Below are 20516 nucleotides of genomic sequence, written 5' to 3'. Positions count from 1 at the left end.
TTTGAGCGGATCCTACCATGTAAACAGATGCAAATTGAATTACGAAGGCGGCTGGCCCCATTGAATCATGGTGGCTCTTTTGAGGTCTTGTTTTGACCACGTGGTGGTAATGCTGGATGATTAACACCTAAAAAATGGGAGAGAAGGTCAAAAAAATCGCAAATTATTTAAAAAAACGACGTCGTGCGAATGCTCGTCGGCAGTAGGGCGTAGATACCACCCACTCAAGTTGAATGATTGAATTATGAAAAAGTCGACTAAACGGAAGCATTTATTAATAAGAGCCCAAATTTCTCATTTGTGTGAGGAAATTGCGTCAAAGTTCTCGTTTGTGTTGTTGTAAACTTGTAAGTAAATATGAACAAGAAAGGTTTGGCTATTTTGATGAGAACCAAAATGAGACCTCTCTCCCCTACTACTGTAAGTCTCAATTCCCTCTCTCTCTCTATATATACTTATATGTGCATGTATCAGTATTTGATATCTCAATTGAATTTCTTGAATCTTTTATTGTTTTCGAGTTCTCTCTCGTTAATCTCTATTTTCAGTTAATTTTGGCTTTGTGATGTATTGTATTGAACAGCAATCACACAAAAAATTCAATTACAGTACTAATTTACATCGTATGTCAATACATTCACTTAGAACAATTTATATAGTCTGAATTATTCGAAAATATCGTTTTGATTGCATAAACCTCAGAAGGCATTCTATTTCGATTTTGTTCATTTGAGTGTTAAGATCGTTGAAAAATTCTATTGATTAGGCAAAGACTAAGTTTTTTATCTCTTTAAATTCAGCCGTGTTTGAATTGAAATTGAGATTGTTATGCAAGGGCTTTTGTTTGGAAACAGATAGGTTCGTTTCTGAAAGAGGTTGACAACAATGCTGCTTCGAATTGGAACCCGAGAAAAAGTAATTTGAAATTTGAACTAACAGGGTCCACAATTTCAATTCTAATTGTAGAGTGTGGATTCCATTTTGCCAAATGCAGTGTAAATTCTTTCAAAATTGAATTTTAGTAAAGTTAGCTACAAATATGTACTGTATTTTGATTTAGTGCATTATTTTTTGAGTTGGACATCTTTTTTTTCATTTATTATTGTTATTATTTATTTATTTTTTGAAAGTACAAGGTTAATCAAATGCAGCTTGCTCCAGAGGAGCGGAACACAACATCTACTCAGAATGCCTTACGCAGCAGTGGCAACACAGAGAGGTCTGTATATGTTTATAATTATATAAAATGTTGTTGCCTTCAATTCTTTGCTAAGATGGATTCTGGTTAAGAATCAAACATAGAATCCTTCAAAATAACCAGGTGATTGCTTGAGGTTTTCATTTTCGCTAGATGAAGATTTCTTTGGAGTCACAAACTAAATTGAGTGAGCAGAAATGAAATGAAAGCAGATCACAAGAAAAATAATGGGAAGATTGACTCCACTGATAATCAAGTAAAATATAAGGTGATGGATCACTTTAAAAATAATTAACTTATTAACACACTAGACAGATTACGGTTACTCAGTCAAAGATAAGGTGATGGATACTCTTTTGAACTATTAATACAAGTTTTTTCTGTCCAATGTTTTATCCCCTCTTCAAACACTGGTTCTCCCTTTGTAGGTGTTCCTTCGATAGTTATTATTCATCGTTAACCATGCCTTGTCATAATCAGACGTCTTTTGTCCCCAAAACTGTCAAAAAACTGCTTTATTGATAGAGATGCAATTTTGATCCATCTAGATTCTGTCACATTTACCAAACCTCTTTCAACTGTTGTTCATATGCCTTTTCTTTATTTGTATATACATCCTTAGTTATTGGTTGCTACTAAGGAATAAGTACATCAGTTCTTGTTATCATTGCCGCTTACAGGTGCTAATATACACACACAAACACATATGTATATGTTTATGTTACTGTTAGCTTTTACAATTTTCATTCTCCATGTTAAATTATATATGTTTATGGTAAAAAAATAAAGAGATTTTTTTTTTTTTACTATCTTGCTTCGCAGAGAGTTTGAGATTGTACGAGAGACAATGCATTCAGCCATATCAATGAACAAAATGGAAATTCTAGATGTTGTACTAAATGATTTTGCAGAGGTAAATTTTTACTGTTGCATAATCATGTCAACTTCTGCTACTTTGTTAGTGATAAGAAGAATGTGCTAATTATGTAGGGTTATTTTAGTCTTTCAAAAGAGAACCGTCGGAAATTACTCCTTGTACTTGCTAGAGAGTATGATCTCAACAGGACTCAAGTTCGTGAACTGATGAAGCAATATCTTGGTCTTGAGCTTCCTAATGGTGAGTTAGATATTGGGTTTGAACCTGGTATTCATCATAAGCATTTGGTTTTAACAGTTTCTGGTTTTAGATGACAAAGCTCAAGGTAATGATCATGAAGAGGAAGGTTCCCTTTCTGCGTTCTACAGGATTGAGCGTAATTTGAGACAGGCTCTGAAGCCAATGTATGAAGCTTTATTTGAACGGTTGAACACACATCCTGGAGGATTGAAGTTCTTGTCCATTATTCGAGCTGATATTCTATCTATTCTCGCGTAAGGTTATGGTCCTTGTAATTTAATTCAACTTACTTCTTCATTTTTTTCCAAGATATGGCATGGTCCTTCAATAAAGATTGAATAGACCTGACATGAATTTAGGTCAAAAATCTAAGTATTATACCAAAATGTTGTAGCCTTACAACTATGATTTGGTGGACACTTTTGTGAGTTTGGCATATTGGAACTTGGTCACAATAGTGTCTAGTAACAGGGATTTGGTCGTTGGTGGTTTCTGTCTTTAGCAAATAAGCAGTTTTTTCATAATTTAATCTCTGTTTGATAAATTTGACAATTGAAATTGAAGACTTTAGAAAGCTGAGTTTGTATAAAATCATCTTTCACTAAACAAACTTGGTGGTGCAGGTCATGGGTTTGGCAGAGCTTGCAATATGAAGTGCTAAAAGGAGTGTTAGCAAAAGCCCAGACCTACCAGATCGAGGGCTTCAATTACCGGGTCTAAGCGTGGCCTTTAGGAATATTTCAATACCCAGGTCCAGTTCCACCCAGCTAGTATTATATAGGAAGGATTAACATTAGTAGTCAACTACCCTTGATGGTTACGAGTAGCCTTTCCAATTTGTAGATACTTTTTATGGCTTCATTTTCTCAATCACTCTTCACCAACATATGATCCACATATACTTCCATATTTCTGCCAATCTGACCTTTCAACATTTGCATTGACCAGCCTTTGAGTCCCTAACTGAACGAATGCTCCTCCAAATCATTGATTCACCATATTTCTGTCCACAATTCCAGAAAGAAACTCTTCTTAAGTACTTACTCTGAACCAAGAGATCCAGAGTTCCTCCTTGGAGACTAAACTAAGGAGAACCAACCCTCTATCTGACCTCTGTACCAGTAGTGGAATGGCTTGCTACTTTCATCATTAGATGGATGGGGGAGAAAGAGGTACATAGAGCCAGGCTTACATACTTTTATCCATCTAGGTGTTTAGATCAGTTGTGACTTATGATCAAAACGATAGCGACATTGAAGAGCTGCATGACCATATCATGTAGAAGTATAGAGATAGTTGTACACATAAACTACATGTAGTAAGTCACGTAAAGTGTTATTCTTTAGTTGGACCATGCCTTAACGTTGCTTCCAAGCCTAGTGCAAGACTGTTGTCCTATACACCAAGCTTAAGCTCTATGATGGCCAGGGGCTGGCTATTTTGGCAGATTGGGGTGTCAGGCAGATGGCCACCCCTAACATTTAGCCTTTTTGTGATAAGTCAGGTCTTCTTAACTTAAAATTCAGATACTTATTAAGGAAAAGTTTCTTATCAAGTGATAACTACTGAATATTTTCAATGTTAGGCACTCAATTAGGTTATCAAATAACGTCTAGAGTTGGACAGGGATTTTGCTTGGTTCAGTGATAAAAAGCAAAGGCCGTCAGACATGAGAATGGGGATTTAAGTGAGACACCCATATTGTGAAAATTAATGATAAACATTAGGTCTGAATTCCTTTTAAAACCCCAGAATGCTGGACCGGCATTGGGTACCTTTTTTGGGTTCTGATATGAGAGATTTTTGCTTATTTCTTTTTATATATATATTTTCTATTTCTTTCTTTTCATTTTATTATTTATGTATTTCTTGTTATTATATTTGCATGTTTGCTCTTTTGTAAAGGAAGGATAAGTTGATCAGAGTTATGTTTGAATGATACTTCCATCTGTTTCCAGGCAATTGGATGGAACCTTAGTTCCTTAAAAGAGTTTTCAGTTTGCCGATAGAACATTAAGTATACATGGAACTTAGTTCCTTAAAAGAGTTTGCAGTTTGCAGATAGTACATCAAGTATAATAAGCATACCAAGAAAATCCGGGAGTTCTGAATTGATTCTTTTAAATATGCAGGGAGGAAAATATTGCATCTCTACGAGCACTTGATTCCTACTTAAAAGAGAAGCTTATTACATGGCTTAGTCCTGCTGCCCTTGAACTTCACCAAATTACATGGGATGATCCTGCTTCTTTGTTGGAGAAAATTGTAGCATATGAGGTATGCTTATCATTTCTGTTTGGTTACTGCTTTGATATTTTGCATGGTGTTTTCTGTCTGAAATATGATTGATTATCACTGCATAGGCCGTGCATCCAATCAGCAATCTTATAGATCTAAAAAGAAGGCTGGGAGTAGGTCGTCGATGTTTTGGATATTTACATCCAGCAATACCTGGTTAGCAATTTCTTTCTCGGCTAGAGTGGACTATTTTGGTTTACCTATTTCTTATTGTTGGCTTTTGGCCATAATAAAGTGTATCATTGTCCATCCACCTTACTTTTTTTCTGTGTAAAACTTGTTTATTGTTTTCTTTTTCTGTGAGAATGTAGTTCATATGTTATTTAAGAGATTGATAATTAAGATTCACAAATCAGACTCTCATCCTGAATTGTTGATTATTTTCAATTTTATGTCAAATGAATTGTTTATATTCACAAATTTTTTGAATTATACTTGGGTAATCTGAAGTTCTGATTATCACGATCATGCAACTTGCGAGTTCTGTATTGACCATTGCAGGTATTGGCACCGAATTAGAACTGAGGATTAAATGGGTTTGTGAACACATTGAAGCTCATTTATTGAGGCTAGAGAATTTATCTATCATGACTTGGTTGCAAAACCGTTAGTAAAAAACACTGACTGGCAAGTGGCGACATGAAGTATGAAATGTGGAGTTATAGTTAGCCATGCCTCCAAAAAAAATTGGCTGTAGGATGCATGCTTTTTATGTCAATTTATACTTTTTAAAATTTTGATATGTCTGTTCTAGTTGTACTTCTTCTTGTTTACAATGGAAACATTTGGTCTTGAGGGGTTTAATACTGTACCAAGATACCATGTTTGGATTATCTAGTTTCCTCGCCATGTTTTAAACTTGTTAATCAAGTCTGGCGGTGATTTTTCCTTTAGGTGAACCACTTATTTTTATTGAAGTTGCACTTCTGAAGGACGTGGCTCAGACAATTCAGGTGAAAACTCTTTTTTTTCCTTCTATTTATCTTGGCTAACACCAGTTATATATTGCTAACAGTAATTTTATCCATTTCAGGAAGTTCTATGGGATGATCCTCCAATACCTGAATGTGAGGCAACTTGTGCGTTATTTTACTCTATATCATCTACTCAGGTAACAAAGGTTATTTCTCGTATTTGTGAAGAACAATTGGATTGTAAAGCAACTGTCAACCATTAAGGGGCAATGATTGCTGTTTGTCAACTTTATCTGATTTGGAAGTTAATGTTGATTCATCTACAAGCGGAAACTTACCTTTAAAAATACTTCAGTATGAAAGGCTCCTGGAGAATATTTAACGTTTAATACAATTGCTAAAAAAAGTTCTGATACATCTGAAGTTGTCTACTCTCTAGTTCAAATTTGTTGACAGCAAAAGGTTATATAGTTAACATGAACTTCTCATTGTAACTATTTTTTAAACAGCTGGATATCTGCTGATTTACTAAAACAACAAACGAAAACCATTTTCCACTTTAAGGGTGAATGATCATTTAAACCATAAGCTTTTGGACATAAATACCCTTACTATTTAACACTGTTTACAAATAATTAATGATTAGCGTAATACTAATTAATATAATATAATTATGGTGTATATATACACACTATACTAGGCAACAAATGGGTATAATTAAACCACACAAGCGCACACCAATGCATGCACACCTATACACGCACCAGAAGACACACTTACAAATCAATTAAACCCATATGAAAAAATGGTGTTCAAAGGTCTGAGAATCGTTCAAATGTTCCCCACAGGCTAGAGCAATTTATGGCTAGCATATTAGCATTAATGTTCAGATATGTAATTGCAGAAAAAAGCATGATCTGATTTGGGTTTACAAATGGATTTCACATAGGGGGGCACTGTGATAGTGGCGGTGGAGGTCAGATTTTAGAGAGAAAAAAGTGTGTGTTTGTGTGTGTGTGTGTGTTTGTTTGTGTGTGTGTGTGTGTGTGTGAGAGAGAGAGAGAGAGAGAGAGAGAGAGAGAGAGGAGAAAATAGCAATGGTGGTGAGAGAGAAATTAGATTGCACTGATTTGGGATTAGGGTCTGGTGATGGGGGATTTTGCAAAGGAATTCCCTTAGTGCTCAACCTCTTTTCACTTTCATCCATGACCTTCTTTTCACCCTCTCTTATATTTCTCTCATACCTAATTGATTTACAAAAACTTAAAATTTGATTTGGGCCTAGAATATATATATATATATATATATATATATATATATATATAAATGCTTATATTTGCACACAAAAATTGATTTAGGGAATTTTCAGAGGGGATGATGGTGGTGATGAAGTGGATTTGAGGTTTTAGAGAGAGAAACATGTGTGAGTGAGTGTGTATGAGAGAGGCAGTGGTGATGATGGAGACACGAGTGAAAAAGTGGAGACGGCTGTATGTGTGGACGCAAAGGTTAGGCGAAGGTCTAGAGAGAGAAACATGTGATAAAGAAAGACAATGGCGGTGAGGGGGAATGGAACTGGTGGATTTGACAGTGGCGGCGGCATGTAGTAATGCTGCGGTGGGAGGGGAGAGAGTAGATGTCTTCCAATAAAAACATATGGGTATAAAAAGAAATAAGAGATTCGATGAATTCATCCTTATTAATTTTTTTATTTTAAACTATAAAATAATATAATGGTAAAAATGCCAAACCCATTAATGATTTAACACCATTTATTAGACAAACTTTGATAGGGGGTGTCAGAGTGATTTTTGCAATATTTTTATTGATAGTGACTAACAACAACTTGATGGGAGGTCATGATATTTTACCCTTCTAACTTTTACAAGCCTGTTTCCTGTTTTGTACCCCCTTTGGAAGCAAAAACAAAAACACATGCATGAGCAAGAATTATACAAGCTGCAGACTGCAACAGATTCATAGTGACCGATGCTCACCATTCATTAGTGTTGCTCCCATCTTAACTATCTTTTCTTAGTAATAGGATCAACATTTTTGCTATGGTTCAAAGAATAAACACTTTCTATTTGTAATCATGTGTAAGCCCATGTGCCTAATCTGCATGCTTTAAACATTGGCAGGCTGGATTAGCAGGGGTCAACCTAGGAAAGTTCCTTATTAAACGTGTGATTGATCTGGTGAAAAGAGATATGCCAAATATATCTGTAAGTACTTCTACGCTTATCTAATCCATATGATTTTGAAGTACTACACATTATTGAAGTTTTCCTACGAGGAATTCTAGAGTGAGGTGTTTATATAGTTTCCCACACCGTAACTATTGATCATAATTTCACACGGAGACCTTGCCTTTTTCCTGGTCAATTTTTGAATATGAACTTTTGGAAGTCGTAGCTCATAATCTCGATTGATCTGTTTAAAGAAATATAAATTGAACTTCTATTAACTTCTAGCAGTTTCATTGCTACTTGTCCTCATAAAAAATGACAAATGATGAATGGAACTGTCTACTGGCTCTGATTGATGGAATCGCGTCATACCATAAGGTGTTTACCAGTGGATGTTGTATTTAATATAGCTGTTCACTCACTCATAAGCAAGATTTGTGTGGCTTATGTGTGGAAAGGATGATACAATGGCTTCCAGTATATGCCGTGATTTCCATCTTGTTCAGTGCACAATTCTTTATGAACAAGATTTGATTTACATATATTCAGAAGATTATGATATGTAAGTTGCTCCACGGGACCACAAATTGTTGCTGCAAATACAATTCATGTAGTACTAGAATAGTTACTTGATATATCATTTAAGTTTGCGTAAGAATGATATACTTTTCATATGCAAGTGTTTTCAGGCCAGTGATCAGCATTATAGGTTTATTTGTTTAGGTTCATTCTGAGATTAATTTTTTAATGTTTTAAATAGACATTTGCAACGCTTAGCCCGATCCCAGGTTACATGCAATGGCTCCTATCTAAGTTGGCATCAGCAGAGAGATCTTCGTCCACCTTTCAGGAGAAGATGCTTGAACCAGATGAAGAAAGAGCACTTCTGGATGCATCTACGTAAGTTTCATATCCATTCAATTAATGTAATTTAATGAGGCAGCAGTTTTAACATTTTGGTGCCCTGGTGGGGGAATTGTTTTTTAATATTATGTAAATCTATTCTATGTTTGTTTTAACACTAAAGTAACGTCGAAATGAGTTGTCAGTCAACATAGAAACTATAATGGAAAATTGAAATGATAAAGTTTGTGCAACTGAACAAAATAAACTATTATTCAAATGCTATGAAAAAGAAAACAGGATGATTTTACAATACTGGTTTCCTTTTTCTAATGGGACTTTCTATTTTCTTCTTCTTCTCTCTCTCTCCCTCTCCTGAAAACATCCTAAGGAAACAGCATTCTCTTTGCAGAGAATCTGGAAATAAACCAATTTGAGAGTTGATCAAAGTTTTGCAAAGTTGGCACTACCCAACCCAGGATCTTAATGCAAATAGCAGAAACTGTTGCTTTTTTAACTATATATTTTCCTCGATCCTCTTGGACCAATCAACATGAAAGGTACCATCTTCAGCTTGTGGTAATAACTTGATTTAGTGCCACCCTCCATTACAATCTGATCCAAGGTTTAACTCAGGATTCCATTCAACCTCTTTTGTTCCAATTTAAATATAAAAATTAGTGTTACTTTGCACAATTCTTGTTTTGGAAGGCAAGAACTGTTAACAGAAGTTGAAAATATGTTTAATATTAGTCTCAAAAGAGTCATTACCCCATCACTCCACTTACCTTGACATCCTTGACATTTATGTTGTTTTCTGTGGGTTTTGGAAGATAGCTTACAGAGATCCATAGTTATTAAAGGCTCAACGTAGTTGAGGCATCAAAATTTCTTAGGGCTCAAGTGGAAGGCGCAGTATAAGATGCCAATGTGAGTGAATAATGGCACATATGTGATATTAATGCACATCAAAAATATATTTTCTGTTAAAAAGATTCAGAATATGCAACACAAATTAGTCAAAATTTTAAAATAGATTTTTTTTTGGCATATTGCAGCACAAGCATGTAAATCAAGTAATCAACCATAAGCCGATGAATCTCAGATATACCAAATATATATATATATATATATATATATATATATATATAATTTGATAAAAAATATGATCCATTGCCTACTGGCTATCTAAAACAATAAAAAAGATATGGTTTACTTAAGACTAAAAGCGTTCTTTTCACTGAAATCCACTAAAAAAAGTGCATGTCCGAGGCCTTTATATATGCCTGACTAAAGGGGCCTTGCATGTCATAAAATAAGGTGGTGTGGTTCAGCCTTGACGACGTTGGGGCTTTTCAGGGGCCTAGATGTGTCTTTCACATCAATAGATCTTAATTCCAATGATGACTTTCTTGCAAATTTTTTTAAAAAAGATTCTCTTACTACCTGTGCTTGCTTGAAAGCTTTCTTGCATCAATTTTTTTGCACTATACAAAAGAAGGCTAGAATTTTTTAGCATATTTTGTCGTTCAATTGTTTTTGAGTGACCTTCAAATTATATATATATATATATATATATATATATATATGTTTCTTTCCTCTTGTTTTTGCAAATCGCTAGAGACGATCTATTATATGGTTCTGAAAATATACTGATGACATAGACCAGCTGTCAGTTTGTGTTCACATCATCAGTTATTGATATTTTGTATAAAGATAACGGTACAATTGGTTCCTCAACATTGTCTAGTAGGCATGCTAATGTTTTCTGTTGCAGGGAATTTGCTAGTGGGAAAAATGGCATGGAAGTGATGTGGAATTTGTTGAGATCAAGCAATTATGAATGGATTAGTTCACCCAAATTAATGTCAGCATTAAAGACTCCTCTAATGCGACTTTGCGCCAGGTATATTACACTCCAATAATAAAAAATAATAAAAATTTGATAGGTAATAGAACACATAAAAACTTTTTTAAACCAAACTGGTTGGTTTTTTTAGTTGTTGCAAGTGAACGATTTATATGGAAGCTGAATTACTGTTCTTTAATGAACAACTGATACTTGACTGAAAAGGCAGCCATCTCATCTGCCTTTACTTCAAGAGAAAAAAAAGCCTATATTGCTAAACTGGTGGAGGCCATTTATACTTTCACGTGTAGCAAGGAGCAATTTAGTGTGGAACCGAATCATATTGATATATTGTCATGCATTCTATGACTATAGGTACCTTCTTCAAGAAAAGAAAAGAGGGAAAGCTCTTGATTCTGTTGCAAATTTTCACTTACAGAATGGAGCGGTATGTTGTGTAATCATAATTTGCCTAATACTTGTTAAAATCTTCCTGCTACTGATATTTTACTGCTCGAAAGCTTAATTAATGTACTTATATCATATGTGTCTTCTTGCTAATGATATTTTATTGCTCGGAAGCTATGGTAAATGTACTTATTTCATATCAATATATCATATATGTACCTTCATTTGGAAATAAATTTTAGGAGCTTCATGCCTGCATATGCTTCTTGGTATTCTGTGGAGAAGAAATTTCAACAAACAATAATTTTGCTCTGCTTTACTGTTTTAAGTATTAACAACTAAGGAACATAATTTCCACAAGAATACGTAACAGAGATCATATAGAGTGCATAAACAGGACGTTCCAAGCATGCTTAGGGATGATCAATGTTGGAGCAGTGAGAATATATGCAATATGTTTTTATCAATGTCGATAATTTTACCACATAGAATGTGCTGGCAGCCTCAGCTTTTGGTAGTATGGGAATGAAGGTCGAGGGAGTAGGGAAGAAAAGGTTTTTTGTTAGTGGCAAAATATGATAATTTAGCAAGAAAAGTGACATACTAGTGCACAAATTTCTGTTGATCTTATGAACCTGAAAATGGTTTTTGGAACATTTGGACGTCCAAGTTAGATGGTACAGCAATTGGTGATCAGAGTTGCAATTGTTTTTGAGTTGAAAAGGCAAAAAGAGAGAGACGTGTAAGAAGCTCTATTTTGACTATTCTATAGGAAATGCAAAGAAGCTAAATTCCAACATGTTTAACTAACATTGGTCTTAATGGCTAAAACTTTGGAAATTTGGTGGCCTTCTTGTGTACTCTTTTGTTATTTTGTCTTTCATGTTATCCAACAATTATACAGCTTCAAGAAGTTCCATGTTTCATCTTTGAGTTCACTTTTGGAATCCAATATAAAGGACAAAACTTTTGGCTAAATTTAAATCATCAAGAAGCATGGCTGCAGATTAACGAACCTATTTTCTCTTACCATTTGATAGATGGTTGGAAGATTGAATTGGATGGCAGATCGATCAGAAAAAGGCCTTCTTCAGAGTGGAGCTATTATGGTAAACTACATCTATAGGTAATTTTCTGCCTGAAAGAATAATTTTCTTTTGTAATTATTTCATCAGGTTCCGGTGAAAAAAAATGAGGTATCACATGGCAATACAATGCTCATAAAGTTGTTCCACACAACAATTGATTACTTCACATGAAATATCCTGCCTAACTCAAACTGATGATTATGAATTGCTTTTTTGAACTCAAGTACTTGCATTTCTTTACCTTTCCTCGGGATGTGATATGTCAGATTATTGCGTTCATCTATTTGTTATGGTGTAGAAGCCAGATAACACTTGTAAGGGACTTAGCAGATGGGATCTGTACATAATTTTACTTCAACTGAAAATTCCAACCCTTACATGAAACATTTTGAACAAAAATTGTAGGATGGAGAACATTGAAGAAAATGCTCAGTCGTATTTCAGCACAGGACATATCAATGCTTCTCATGATGTCCAATGCTATGTCGAGGTAATTTGCTGCTTATAAAATAGCGAATGAGTGCACGTACTGGCTCGTGGGTTGATATCATATGGCTTCGATCTTTAATCTCTCTCTGTAATACCTTTTCTTTTCACATCCACTGCCCCTGATGTTGCTCTGGTTTTGCAGCCATTAAAGAAAGATGAAGTGTCGTCAGATCAGGAGGTTAAAGGAGAGTAATGCACTAGAATGGTTTTTCAAGAGATTGTATAGGTAAAATGGATTTGAATCAAGTAAATTTCAACCTAAATTGTTGTCCCAAATACACTTGGAAGCGGCTTGAAGATGGGAGTGATCTCTAATAGCTCTGCTGGTTTGATAGACAAAGGCCTTGCTGAGGAACATATCCTTTTGGAATTATTTCTCTGCTTTTATGCAATTACATGTATCTATATGCTATTATATGGTGTCTATATGGGTTGGCTTTGTTGAAATACAATGGTAATTCGATCGGAGTATGGTTGCACCATGCCATGACTTTCAGTAATATATATATATATATATATATATATATATATATATATATATATATATATATTCCAGCATTTCGTGCATTTGTCGATATAATTCCAGCATTTTGTGAATTTACTGATTTTGAAATATGAATTGAACCCTACTGCACCAGCTTTGACCATTGATACTAAGGAGTGGGGGAGAAAATTAGGGGTGATATTCACACCTCTTTTTGTTATTTCATTCCTTGATAATTTTTTATAAATAAAAATGATACAATTATCTTGATTTTTGATAAATAAAAATGATACAATTATCTTATAAAAGTGGAGTGAAAAACTATTTCTTAAAATAATTATGGAGTGAAGCATGAGTGTACAAAAGTGGAGTGTGTCATTGTTTTTCAATTCCAATTTTCTATAAAGAAAAGAAGATTTAAATTTGGGAGCTTATTATATTTGCCATCTACAATTGACCTCCGTAATTGAAATGACTGTTTTGCCTTTGGCCTTTTAGGAGATGAATGGTAAACTTGTCATTTCAATTATTAATACTATGACAATTATTAATATTAAAAAACGGAGTGGCTGGTGTCAAATATGGAGTGACAATATTAGCTCGCTTTAATTTGAAGAACATTATGTATGATTTTAACCTGCTTTGTCATACATTAGTATGTTTCGTAATTGCTTTATTCAGTTTGATTATGTAATATGTTGTTAAAAAAAAAATCCATAATTTTGTGATTTAGTGTTGACGAGCAGATGAAGATATTGCGAGTTTAACAAACAAGAATTAAGTTGAGAGGAAAAGATATTGCAGGATATTTGGTTAAAAAAAAAAAATCCATAATGTTGTGATTTAGTGATGACCTCTGGTTGCTATTAGAAGGATGTTAGTGCACCCCTCAAAACTCAGAACTCAATTATCCAAGTTGTATTTGAATAATGAACTTATTAACAGAAATGTTAAACTGCAACCGAAGATATGAAAAAGATATGATCATTTCGGCTTTGTTTGTTTGAACGAAAAATGTTTTTTATTTTTTAAAAATATTTTTTTATTTTTTGATGTTTGGTTGTCAGTAAAATATTTACGAAGAAAAAAATATTAAAATTTAATAAATGTCGAATGGCAAGTTCAATAATTTTCATAGACATTCCAAAGTCGATCAAAGAAGCTTAGGTTTACTTTCAGTTGTAATCCCTGCTATATTTAATAAATAAATAATCACCAGAAATTGTTACTCTCCTAATAACAAACTACCCAATATATTAGAAGCAACCACCAAGAAGATGTGAAAGGAGCACTCAACAATAGAAATTCAACAAAGAATTGTGAGAGAAATATATAAGTTAACTTGAACAGAATAGGTAAATAATCACTAAAATTGTTACACTGGGATTATTTATTTATTAACTAAAGGACCACTAAATCAACGGTTGTAGGTAATATTGTTTTTAGTTGCCTGGCACACTCTCTAGCATCTTCTGTCACCTTCGCTTGCCGTGAATCTTTAAAATCTAACACATGACGGGGATCAATAATTATCTTCTCAAGTGATGCGGCAACCTCAAGTATGTGCAAAACAAGATCAAATTCGCTGCTGCTACTCCCAACAAACCCAACCAATTCCACCACCTTAAGGCATTGATGATGACATTTAGTCGCCTCTTTATCAGTAGTTCTATCTACAATTTGATCACCCCCTATTGCCTGCCAGCACCACAGGAGACGACATTATTTTGCAGACAAGGTTAAGAATATAACAAACTTTTAAACCAATACAGATTTGTAATTTTTGGTACCTGTCTATTTGAACTCAGAATCAGCTGCCATAAAGGAAGCTAATCAGATCAAAACTTGTTTACACAAGAAGATTAGATATTTTTTTTTTTTTAAAAAAAGGAACATACTTGCCAAAACTTGTTTCCAACATGCATTTGGCTAATATGAAATTTTTTCAAGAAAGTTGTGGGAAAATATTGTTTTGTTAGTTTGAGTAGCATGAAAGTGAAAAAAAAAAATAATCATACTTACCAAACCTATCCTTGTGAGTTTAAATACTAGAAAAATAAATGAATTTGTGTTACATCAATCTTCCTTGTACCCAAACAATAATAAAATTGTTCGAATCCATTTTTAAATTGTTCATATTTGAAAAAAGGTTTCCTAATATTTTTCTTATGCGGAATTCAATAATGGTTTAACTTTATTCTTAATACGACTCACATTACAACTTACAAGCGGCGATGAAGATGATTTTGAATTCCAAACATTAAAGTGCGTGCCTTTTGAATTTTTTACAATAACATATGATTAGCCACTATTTCATTGCCAGTTACAATGAACAGGTGTATTTTTTAATTTTTTTTGTTGAGTAAAATAGCGCTCTATCTACATCTGCTAAAACATAATGTTGTAAATGAAGTTTTTTAGAGCATGGGCAAGGATCACAAATTTAAGAGTGGGGGGTAGAATTACGACACTGCCTATGAGTTTCACCTAACGTCACTCTAGACCATTGATTAGAAAACACCAAAAAACACATCAGTGTCTCAATACATATGCCTGTTCTACACTTCTAATCTTGTCATCAATACATCTTCCTGTGCTCGACTTCTAATCTTGTCAGGAAACTGGTTCTCACAAACCTCCTCTAATCTAGCATTCATAGTCAAATACCCAAACACCCAACTCGTGAGACACATAAACTACTTTATTAGCACAATTGAAGAAATATTTTGCGGCTTGTAAGCATTGTTAAGGCTGAGAGATGGAGAAACAACTGGTGAGGGCATAACAGGAAACACAAATTTTGCGGGAAACTAAAATTTTCATGTTTTATGCAGGAAATGTTTTGAAAAAAATCGACCACTTGCGGGAATCAAAATTTCTTATAAATTTTCCTTCTTATCCTATCCAAACTCAAGATTGGGAGATGGAGGATGCTATAGATTTTTTGGATTTGTTGTATCGTCAGGAGATAGTGGAGGAGACTTCTGACATTTGCGTTTGGATTCCATATTCACATGGGCGCTTTGAGGTTCGGTCATTTTATCGTTGTTTGGTGGATGCTCCTGGATTGTCATTTCCATGGAGGGCCGTTTGGCGAACAAAAGCGCCTCTCAAAGTAGCTTTTCTTACACAGACATTCATTTTGGAAAAGATCTTGACCCAGGACAACCTCCAAAGAAGAGGACAGATTGTAGTGAATTGGTGTTTGTATTTGCAAAAATGGCAAGGAAACGGTTCACCGTCTTCTTTTACATTGCCCAGTGGCCTGAGATTGCTGGCTTATGTTTTTGGGTTTGTTTGGATTCATTAGGTTATGCCTCGGTCTACCAGAGGCTTGGTGAGGCCGTATAGTGGGGGCCAAGCTCGTGACTCTTGGAGGGTCACTCCTTTGTGCGTCTGGTGGTGTCTATGCCTTGAAAGAAATAGGAGATCCTTTCATGGAAAGGAAAATCATATTGGGTCGCTGGAATTCTCTATTCTTAGCACTCTTTTTTATTGTGTGCTAGGAAGAAATTGTAAATCCTTGGATGAGCTTGTAGAGTTTTTGGATCTGGTGAGGGTTTAGAGGCCCTATTTGGCCTTTTATTATTTTTGAGGGATGCGTTCCCCTTTTGAATTTTTTTTTATAAATTCTTACTTATCAAAAAAAAAAAAAGAATAACCACTTTATTTATTGATGTGAATGGTTAGATTTGCATCAAATATGACTTTCCAACACCTTACATTGGTGGCTAAGCAATTAGCCTTTTCAATGCAACTTTACAAGCAAGAAGATAAAACAATATTATAATCCGTAAACTTATGTAAGTTCCATTTTATTTAAGTACAGATAGCACATGCATACAGAAATTTTGCTTCTTGCAAGGTCCAATTTGTCAAACAAATGACCATGCAAATGTTACATTAGCATATAAATGATAAAGCAAAGAGTAAGGCGGGAATCCCATGTTCATATTTATCATAAAATTTTTATTGTAAGTTAGCTCGCTATAATTTATCAATTTAAGCACTTTATACTTTTAAGCTTTAGGTACAAATTCCTTTTTATTAAGGCTAGTAATAACTTAATTCACATTATTTACATTCTAGTAACATATTGTAAGACGTCTACTTTTTTCATCTGTAATCACATATTAATCACATGAAAAAACATAGCAGCTAAGGTTAAACAAGATAAGAGTGGCTAGATCAATAGATCTTTTTATAAATTTATGTTTGTGTCCTGGTTTTATATAATTCTTCTCTCTTTTTTTTTTTTCCTTAATTTCCTTTTTCATAATTGAGGACAATATAAGATAATTTGCCTCTTTCAAATTCTTATATTTCTCAGTCTCTTATCCCATTCCATTCTATCTGTCTACTTTTCCCTAACACTTGACACATTCTATCTGTCTACTTTTCCCTAACACTTGACACATAGCTGTGGTAAATTCAGAAGGCCTCCATTAAAGATTTTACTTAGGTTAATCAAATCATAAAAAGAACAAACCCACTAATTTCTCAAAATTATGGGTGTATTTTGAATGGCATTTTTTAAGAATGCATTACATTCAATTGTTATCTTCTTCATCTTCAACTCGTTCTTTTAATTTAATTCGGGTCAATTTTATATTATAATTTTCAGTAAGAAATCAACTTTGATATGTTTCCTCTTTTAACTTGTAGATTGGAATTTACTTGCAGAGGTGAAAGTGGCAGGGTTATGGAATTTAATGATGTTATCATCTTTCTGAAGTGGGAAGATTTGCATACTCATAATGGTGATTGATTATGGACAACTTAGTTTGCGTAATCGTCTTACTCACTGATACACTTGTGTGCAGTCTTACTAATAGTAGTTCTTCATTATACACTCACTGTTCGATGCAGCACGGACTCAATGAAACCATTTTCACCTCCTCAGCCCCTCCAATAAAGATCCTATTTTCTATCATATATTTACCTGTCTGCTTTCACCTCTCCCTCTCTTGTTCTTATCTCTCTACATTTAAGTCAATTTAAAATCATACACATAACTAAAAAATTTAAAATAAATCAATAATAATACTTCCATCAGAAAACAAACCTTAAATTACAAAGAAAGGATACTAACGTTAACAGTAAATTTAACCAATTGAGGAGACGCCTTGATCACAGAAACTAAACTGAGAAGGCTGTCACCTGCATCTGCCAGGACAAACAATTCCACTTCTTTGAGATTACCTAGCTCACGAAAATACTTTGGAAACCGATGGAAAACCTAAACCAAAAGCAAGCACAAGTTGATCATGATGTTTACGACGACCACAACCTAAAAAGAAGAAAAGAAAAGCATGCATACAATCACGCAATGATGGTGTATTCTAACCTCAGGAAACACTTGTAACTTGAGCTTTTCTATTTGAGTAATATAGCTGGAATGCTTGCAAGATTCAAAAACAAAGGACGCACCAAAATCTCCCCCAATAGATAGCTCAGATAGAAGAGGGACGTTTTTAAAAGGCACACTTATATCTCGTCCAAAGTAGGTGAATGAAACAAGATTTATTGCAGAAATTACAAGATTTTCCAAAGAGTGACACTGAGAGATCTCTAAGCACTTCAATTTGAGAGATGGGCCAGCAATTTTTAGATTCACTAGAGATGTTGATCCCACAATGCATAATTGTTCAAGAAACACACAGATGGATAGCAAATTCTCAAGCACCTCCTCCATGATATTAACACCAACCAAAGAAAGGGTGGTTAGGGAGCAAAAACCATCTGTGAAACCAATAGTCCTTGACACATGATGACTGTTTGAAGTCCTATTTATGAATTTGAAGCTTTCCAAGCTTGGAAAATCGTAAAATTTAAGCCACGGACCGGGTAACATCCCAGCCAACACATCCAATTCAAACCTTTGAACGCCCTTTTCCATTGCAAACTTAATCCAATCATCGATATCACGAGGGTAGTGCCCACGGAAACAAAAAGAAATCCTCATTTCATCTATAAAGGTGCCAAGATGCAATTCCAAGACTTTATTCACCGAACTTAAATACTTAGTAGGCTCTTCAAAATGAGAAGTACCGCTCAACCAACTCCTATACTTAGTAGGCTCTTCATGTGAAGTACCATCTGCTGAAGAAGCTCGCAATGTCTTTGGATTGAAGTTGAAACTAGCAGTTATATATCTCCATAAATATCTCCATCTGCGTGAGAGAACACTAGTACGTGCAGCTTCCTTAAGTGTCAAAAGAGACAGGATGGAAATGAGGATGTCGTCTGGCAATCCACTAATTCCATTCTTCATATGCTCTTTTCTCTGAACATCCAAATATTTGTCAACACAAGAAAAAGAAACCATAGTCAACAAAAATAATTGAAACCACTACTTTACTAAAAAAAAATTTAAGGATAACCATATATAGAAACATCACGATTGGAGAAGAATGAGAATTTATTCATGAAAAAGAAAAGAAAAAAAAAAAAAAAAAAACATGTTTTTAAGTAAAAATAAATAAGGCTACCTTTGTTTGGATATTAATTTTTTTTTTAATTTTTGGTATTTGGTTGTCGTGTAAAATAAGATAAAATAAAATTTACCTGGTACAGGAAAATATTTTTCTAAAGAAGATATTTTACAAACTGAGCCTAAATAGGTACTATTTTGTCAAAAAATTTAAAAACCACCCTACAATCCACATTAACAATAACCAAAAGAACACCATAACAGTTTCAGGTTTTTCTTTTGGTATGTAAGACAAACACCCATTGTTAGGACTCAAGCCTCAATTTCCCGTACTGGAGGAGGAGTTGATACAGTGCAGTTAAAAACTTGATAGTTATGAAAAAAAAATCTGAACTACAAAAAGAAAAAAAAAAATTAACTTTTTTTCCCGACAACAGTTAATTTTTGCTGTCATTGGCATAGAACTCAACTTCTGTTGCTTAAAAGAAGAGGTACACCGTGCTATCTTCCTCATTTTAATGACATAGTTGTTGATGCCGTTCCTTTTTTGATCGATATTCCACTGAAAGATAATTTAGGTTACTACACATAAAGCAAAACCAACAACACAATCACAAAAATAACAGAAATTATAAAACCATGAAAATAAGTGCAAGAAATTTACAGCAAACAAATACTACAAATTATCAAGCCCCGTCAAAATTGGGGCCACGACTTCACAATTTAGATAACTATATGCTTGCTAGGATCGATATCATTCAGCGAACTCCCCTTATTTGCTTTTGCCTACAAAAAGAATAAAATAAAAAATAACAATAATTCAGAAGTTGTAAAATCTGCAAATTGTAACACGGAAATATATATTGTTAGACATATAAATACATGGGAAGTGATTTATATGGGGGAGAGAGAGGAGGTATCTCGCCACTAACTTAAAACCGAAGGAGATTGAGAACATCGGACTGGGAAAACAAGGAGAAATTTACAGCAAACAAATACTACAAATTATCAAGCCCCATCAAAATTGGGGCCACAATTTCACAATTTAGATAACTATATGCTTGCTTGGATCATTCAGAGAACTCCCTTACTTCCTTTTGCCTACAAAAAAAAAAAAAAAAATTCAGAAGGTGTAAAATCTGCAAATTGTAACACGGACATATATATTGTAACATGGGCAGCGATTTATATGGGGGAGAGAGAGGA

At 34.2% G+C, this 20516-nt stretch overlaps 2 protein-coding genes across 4 annotated transcripts; one reads left to right on the top strand and one right to left on the bottom strand.

Moving 5' to 3' along the window:
• Nucleotides 1-201: 201 nt before the first annotated feature.
• On the top strand, nucleotides 202-12875 carry LOC132308623 (uncharacterized). Of its 3 annotated transcripts, none has more exons than XM_059806766.1 (16): nucleotides 202-420; nucleotides 1137-1219; nucleotides 2021-2111; nucleotides 2189-2315; nucleotides 2386-2569; nucleotides 4448-4592; nucleotides 4679-4769; nucleotides 5508-5566; nucleotides 5647-5724; nucleotides 7669-7752; nucleotides 8477-8616; nucleotides 10337-10465; nucleotides 10784-10856; nucleotides 11857-11942; nucleotides 12310-12394; nucleotides 12536-12875. In XM_059806766.1, exons 1-16 carry the CDS (start codon nucleotides 358-360, stop codon nucleotides 12584-12586), a joined length of 1569 nt encoding a protein of 522 aa, XP_059662749.1. In that variant the 5' UTR covers nucleotides 202-357; the 3' UTR covers nucleotides 12587-12875. The 3 variants fall into 3 exon arrangements, with proteins under 3 accessions (XP_059662749.1, XP_059662740.1, XP_059662756.1); XM_059806757.1 differs by having other exon boundaries at nucleotides 1131-1219; XM_059806773.1 differs by having other exon boundaries at nucleotides 203-420; nucleotides 1152-1219.
• A 1403-nt stretch (nucleotides 12876-14278) lies between these two features.
• Nucleotides 14279-19205, bottom strand: LOC132278456 (putative FBD-associated F-box protein At5g56690). Its single transcript, XM_059780243.1, has 4 exons — nucleotides 18225-19205; nucleotides 17970-18116; nucleotides 17820-17858; nucleotides 14279-14575 (listed from the first exon to the last, which is right to left on the bottom strand). Exons 1-4 carry the CDS (start codon nucleotides 19203-19205, stop codon nucleotides 14279-14281), a joined length of 1464 nt encoding a protein of 487 aa, XP_059636226.1.
• Between the last annotated feature and the right edge of the window lie 1311 nt (nucleotides 19206-20516).

The sequence above is a fragment of the Cornus florida genome, unplaced genomic scaffold (genome assembly GCF_030987335.1).
Source record: "Cornus florida cultivar Cherokee Brave unplaced genomic scaffold, ASM3098733v1 CherokeeBrave_3.0.0_Hap2_Chr01, whole genome shotgun sequence".
In the NCBI taxonomy this organism is placed as follows: domain Eukaryota; kingdom Viridiplantae; phylum Streptophyta; class Magnoliopsida; order Cornales; family Cornaceae; genus Cornus; species Cornus florida.
Note: the sequence above shows the minus strand (reverse complement) of the source record. Positions and strands in the feature narration are given on the sequence as shown.

What these genes read in the sequence shown, in the direction of transcription:
- LOC132308623 (XM_059806757.1), top strand. Translation starts at nt 358, where the DNA reads ATGAACAAGAAAGGTTTGGCTATTTTGATGAGAACCAAAATGAGACCT. An exon ending in GATATTCTATCTATTCTCGC is followed by an intron (nt 2,570 to 4,447) that starts GTAAGGTTATGG and finishes TTAAATATGCAG; the next exon opens with GGAGGAAAATATTGCATCTC. An exon ending in TTTACATCCAGCAATACCTG is followed by an intron (nt 4,770 to 5,507) that starts GTTAGCAATTTC and finishes TTTTTCCTTTAG; the next exon opens with GTGAACCACTTATTTTTATT.
- LOC132278456 (XM_059780243.1), bottom strand. Translation starts at nt 19,205, where the DNA reads ATGGTTTCTTTTTCTTGTGTTGACAAATATTTGGATGTTCAGAGAAAA. An exon ending in AGTTACAAGTGTTTCCTGAG is followed by an intron (nt 18,117 to 18,224) that starts GTTAGAATACAC and finishes CTTTTGGTTTAG; the next exon opens with GTTTTCCATCGGTTTCCAAA. An exon ending in TGGTTAAATTTACTGTTAAC is followed by an intron (nt 17,859 to 17,969) that starts GTTAGTATCCTT and finishes ACTTAAATGTAG; the next exon opens with AGAGATAAGAACAAGAGAGG.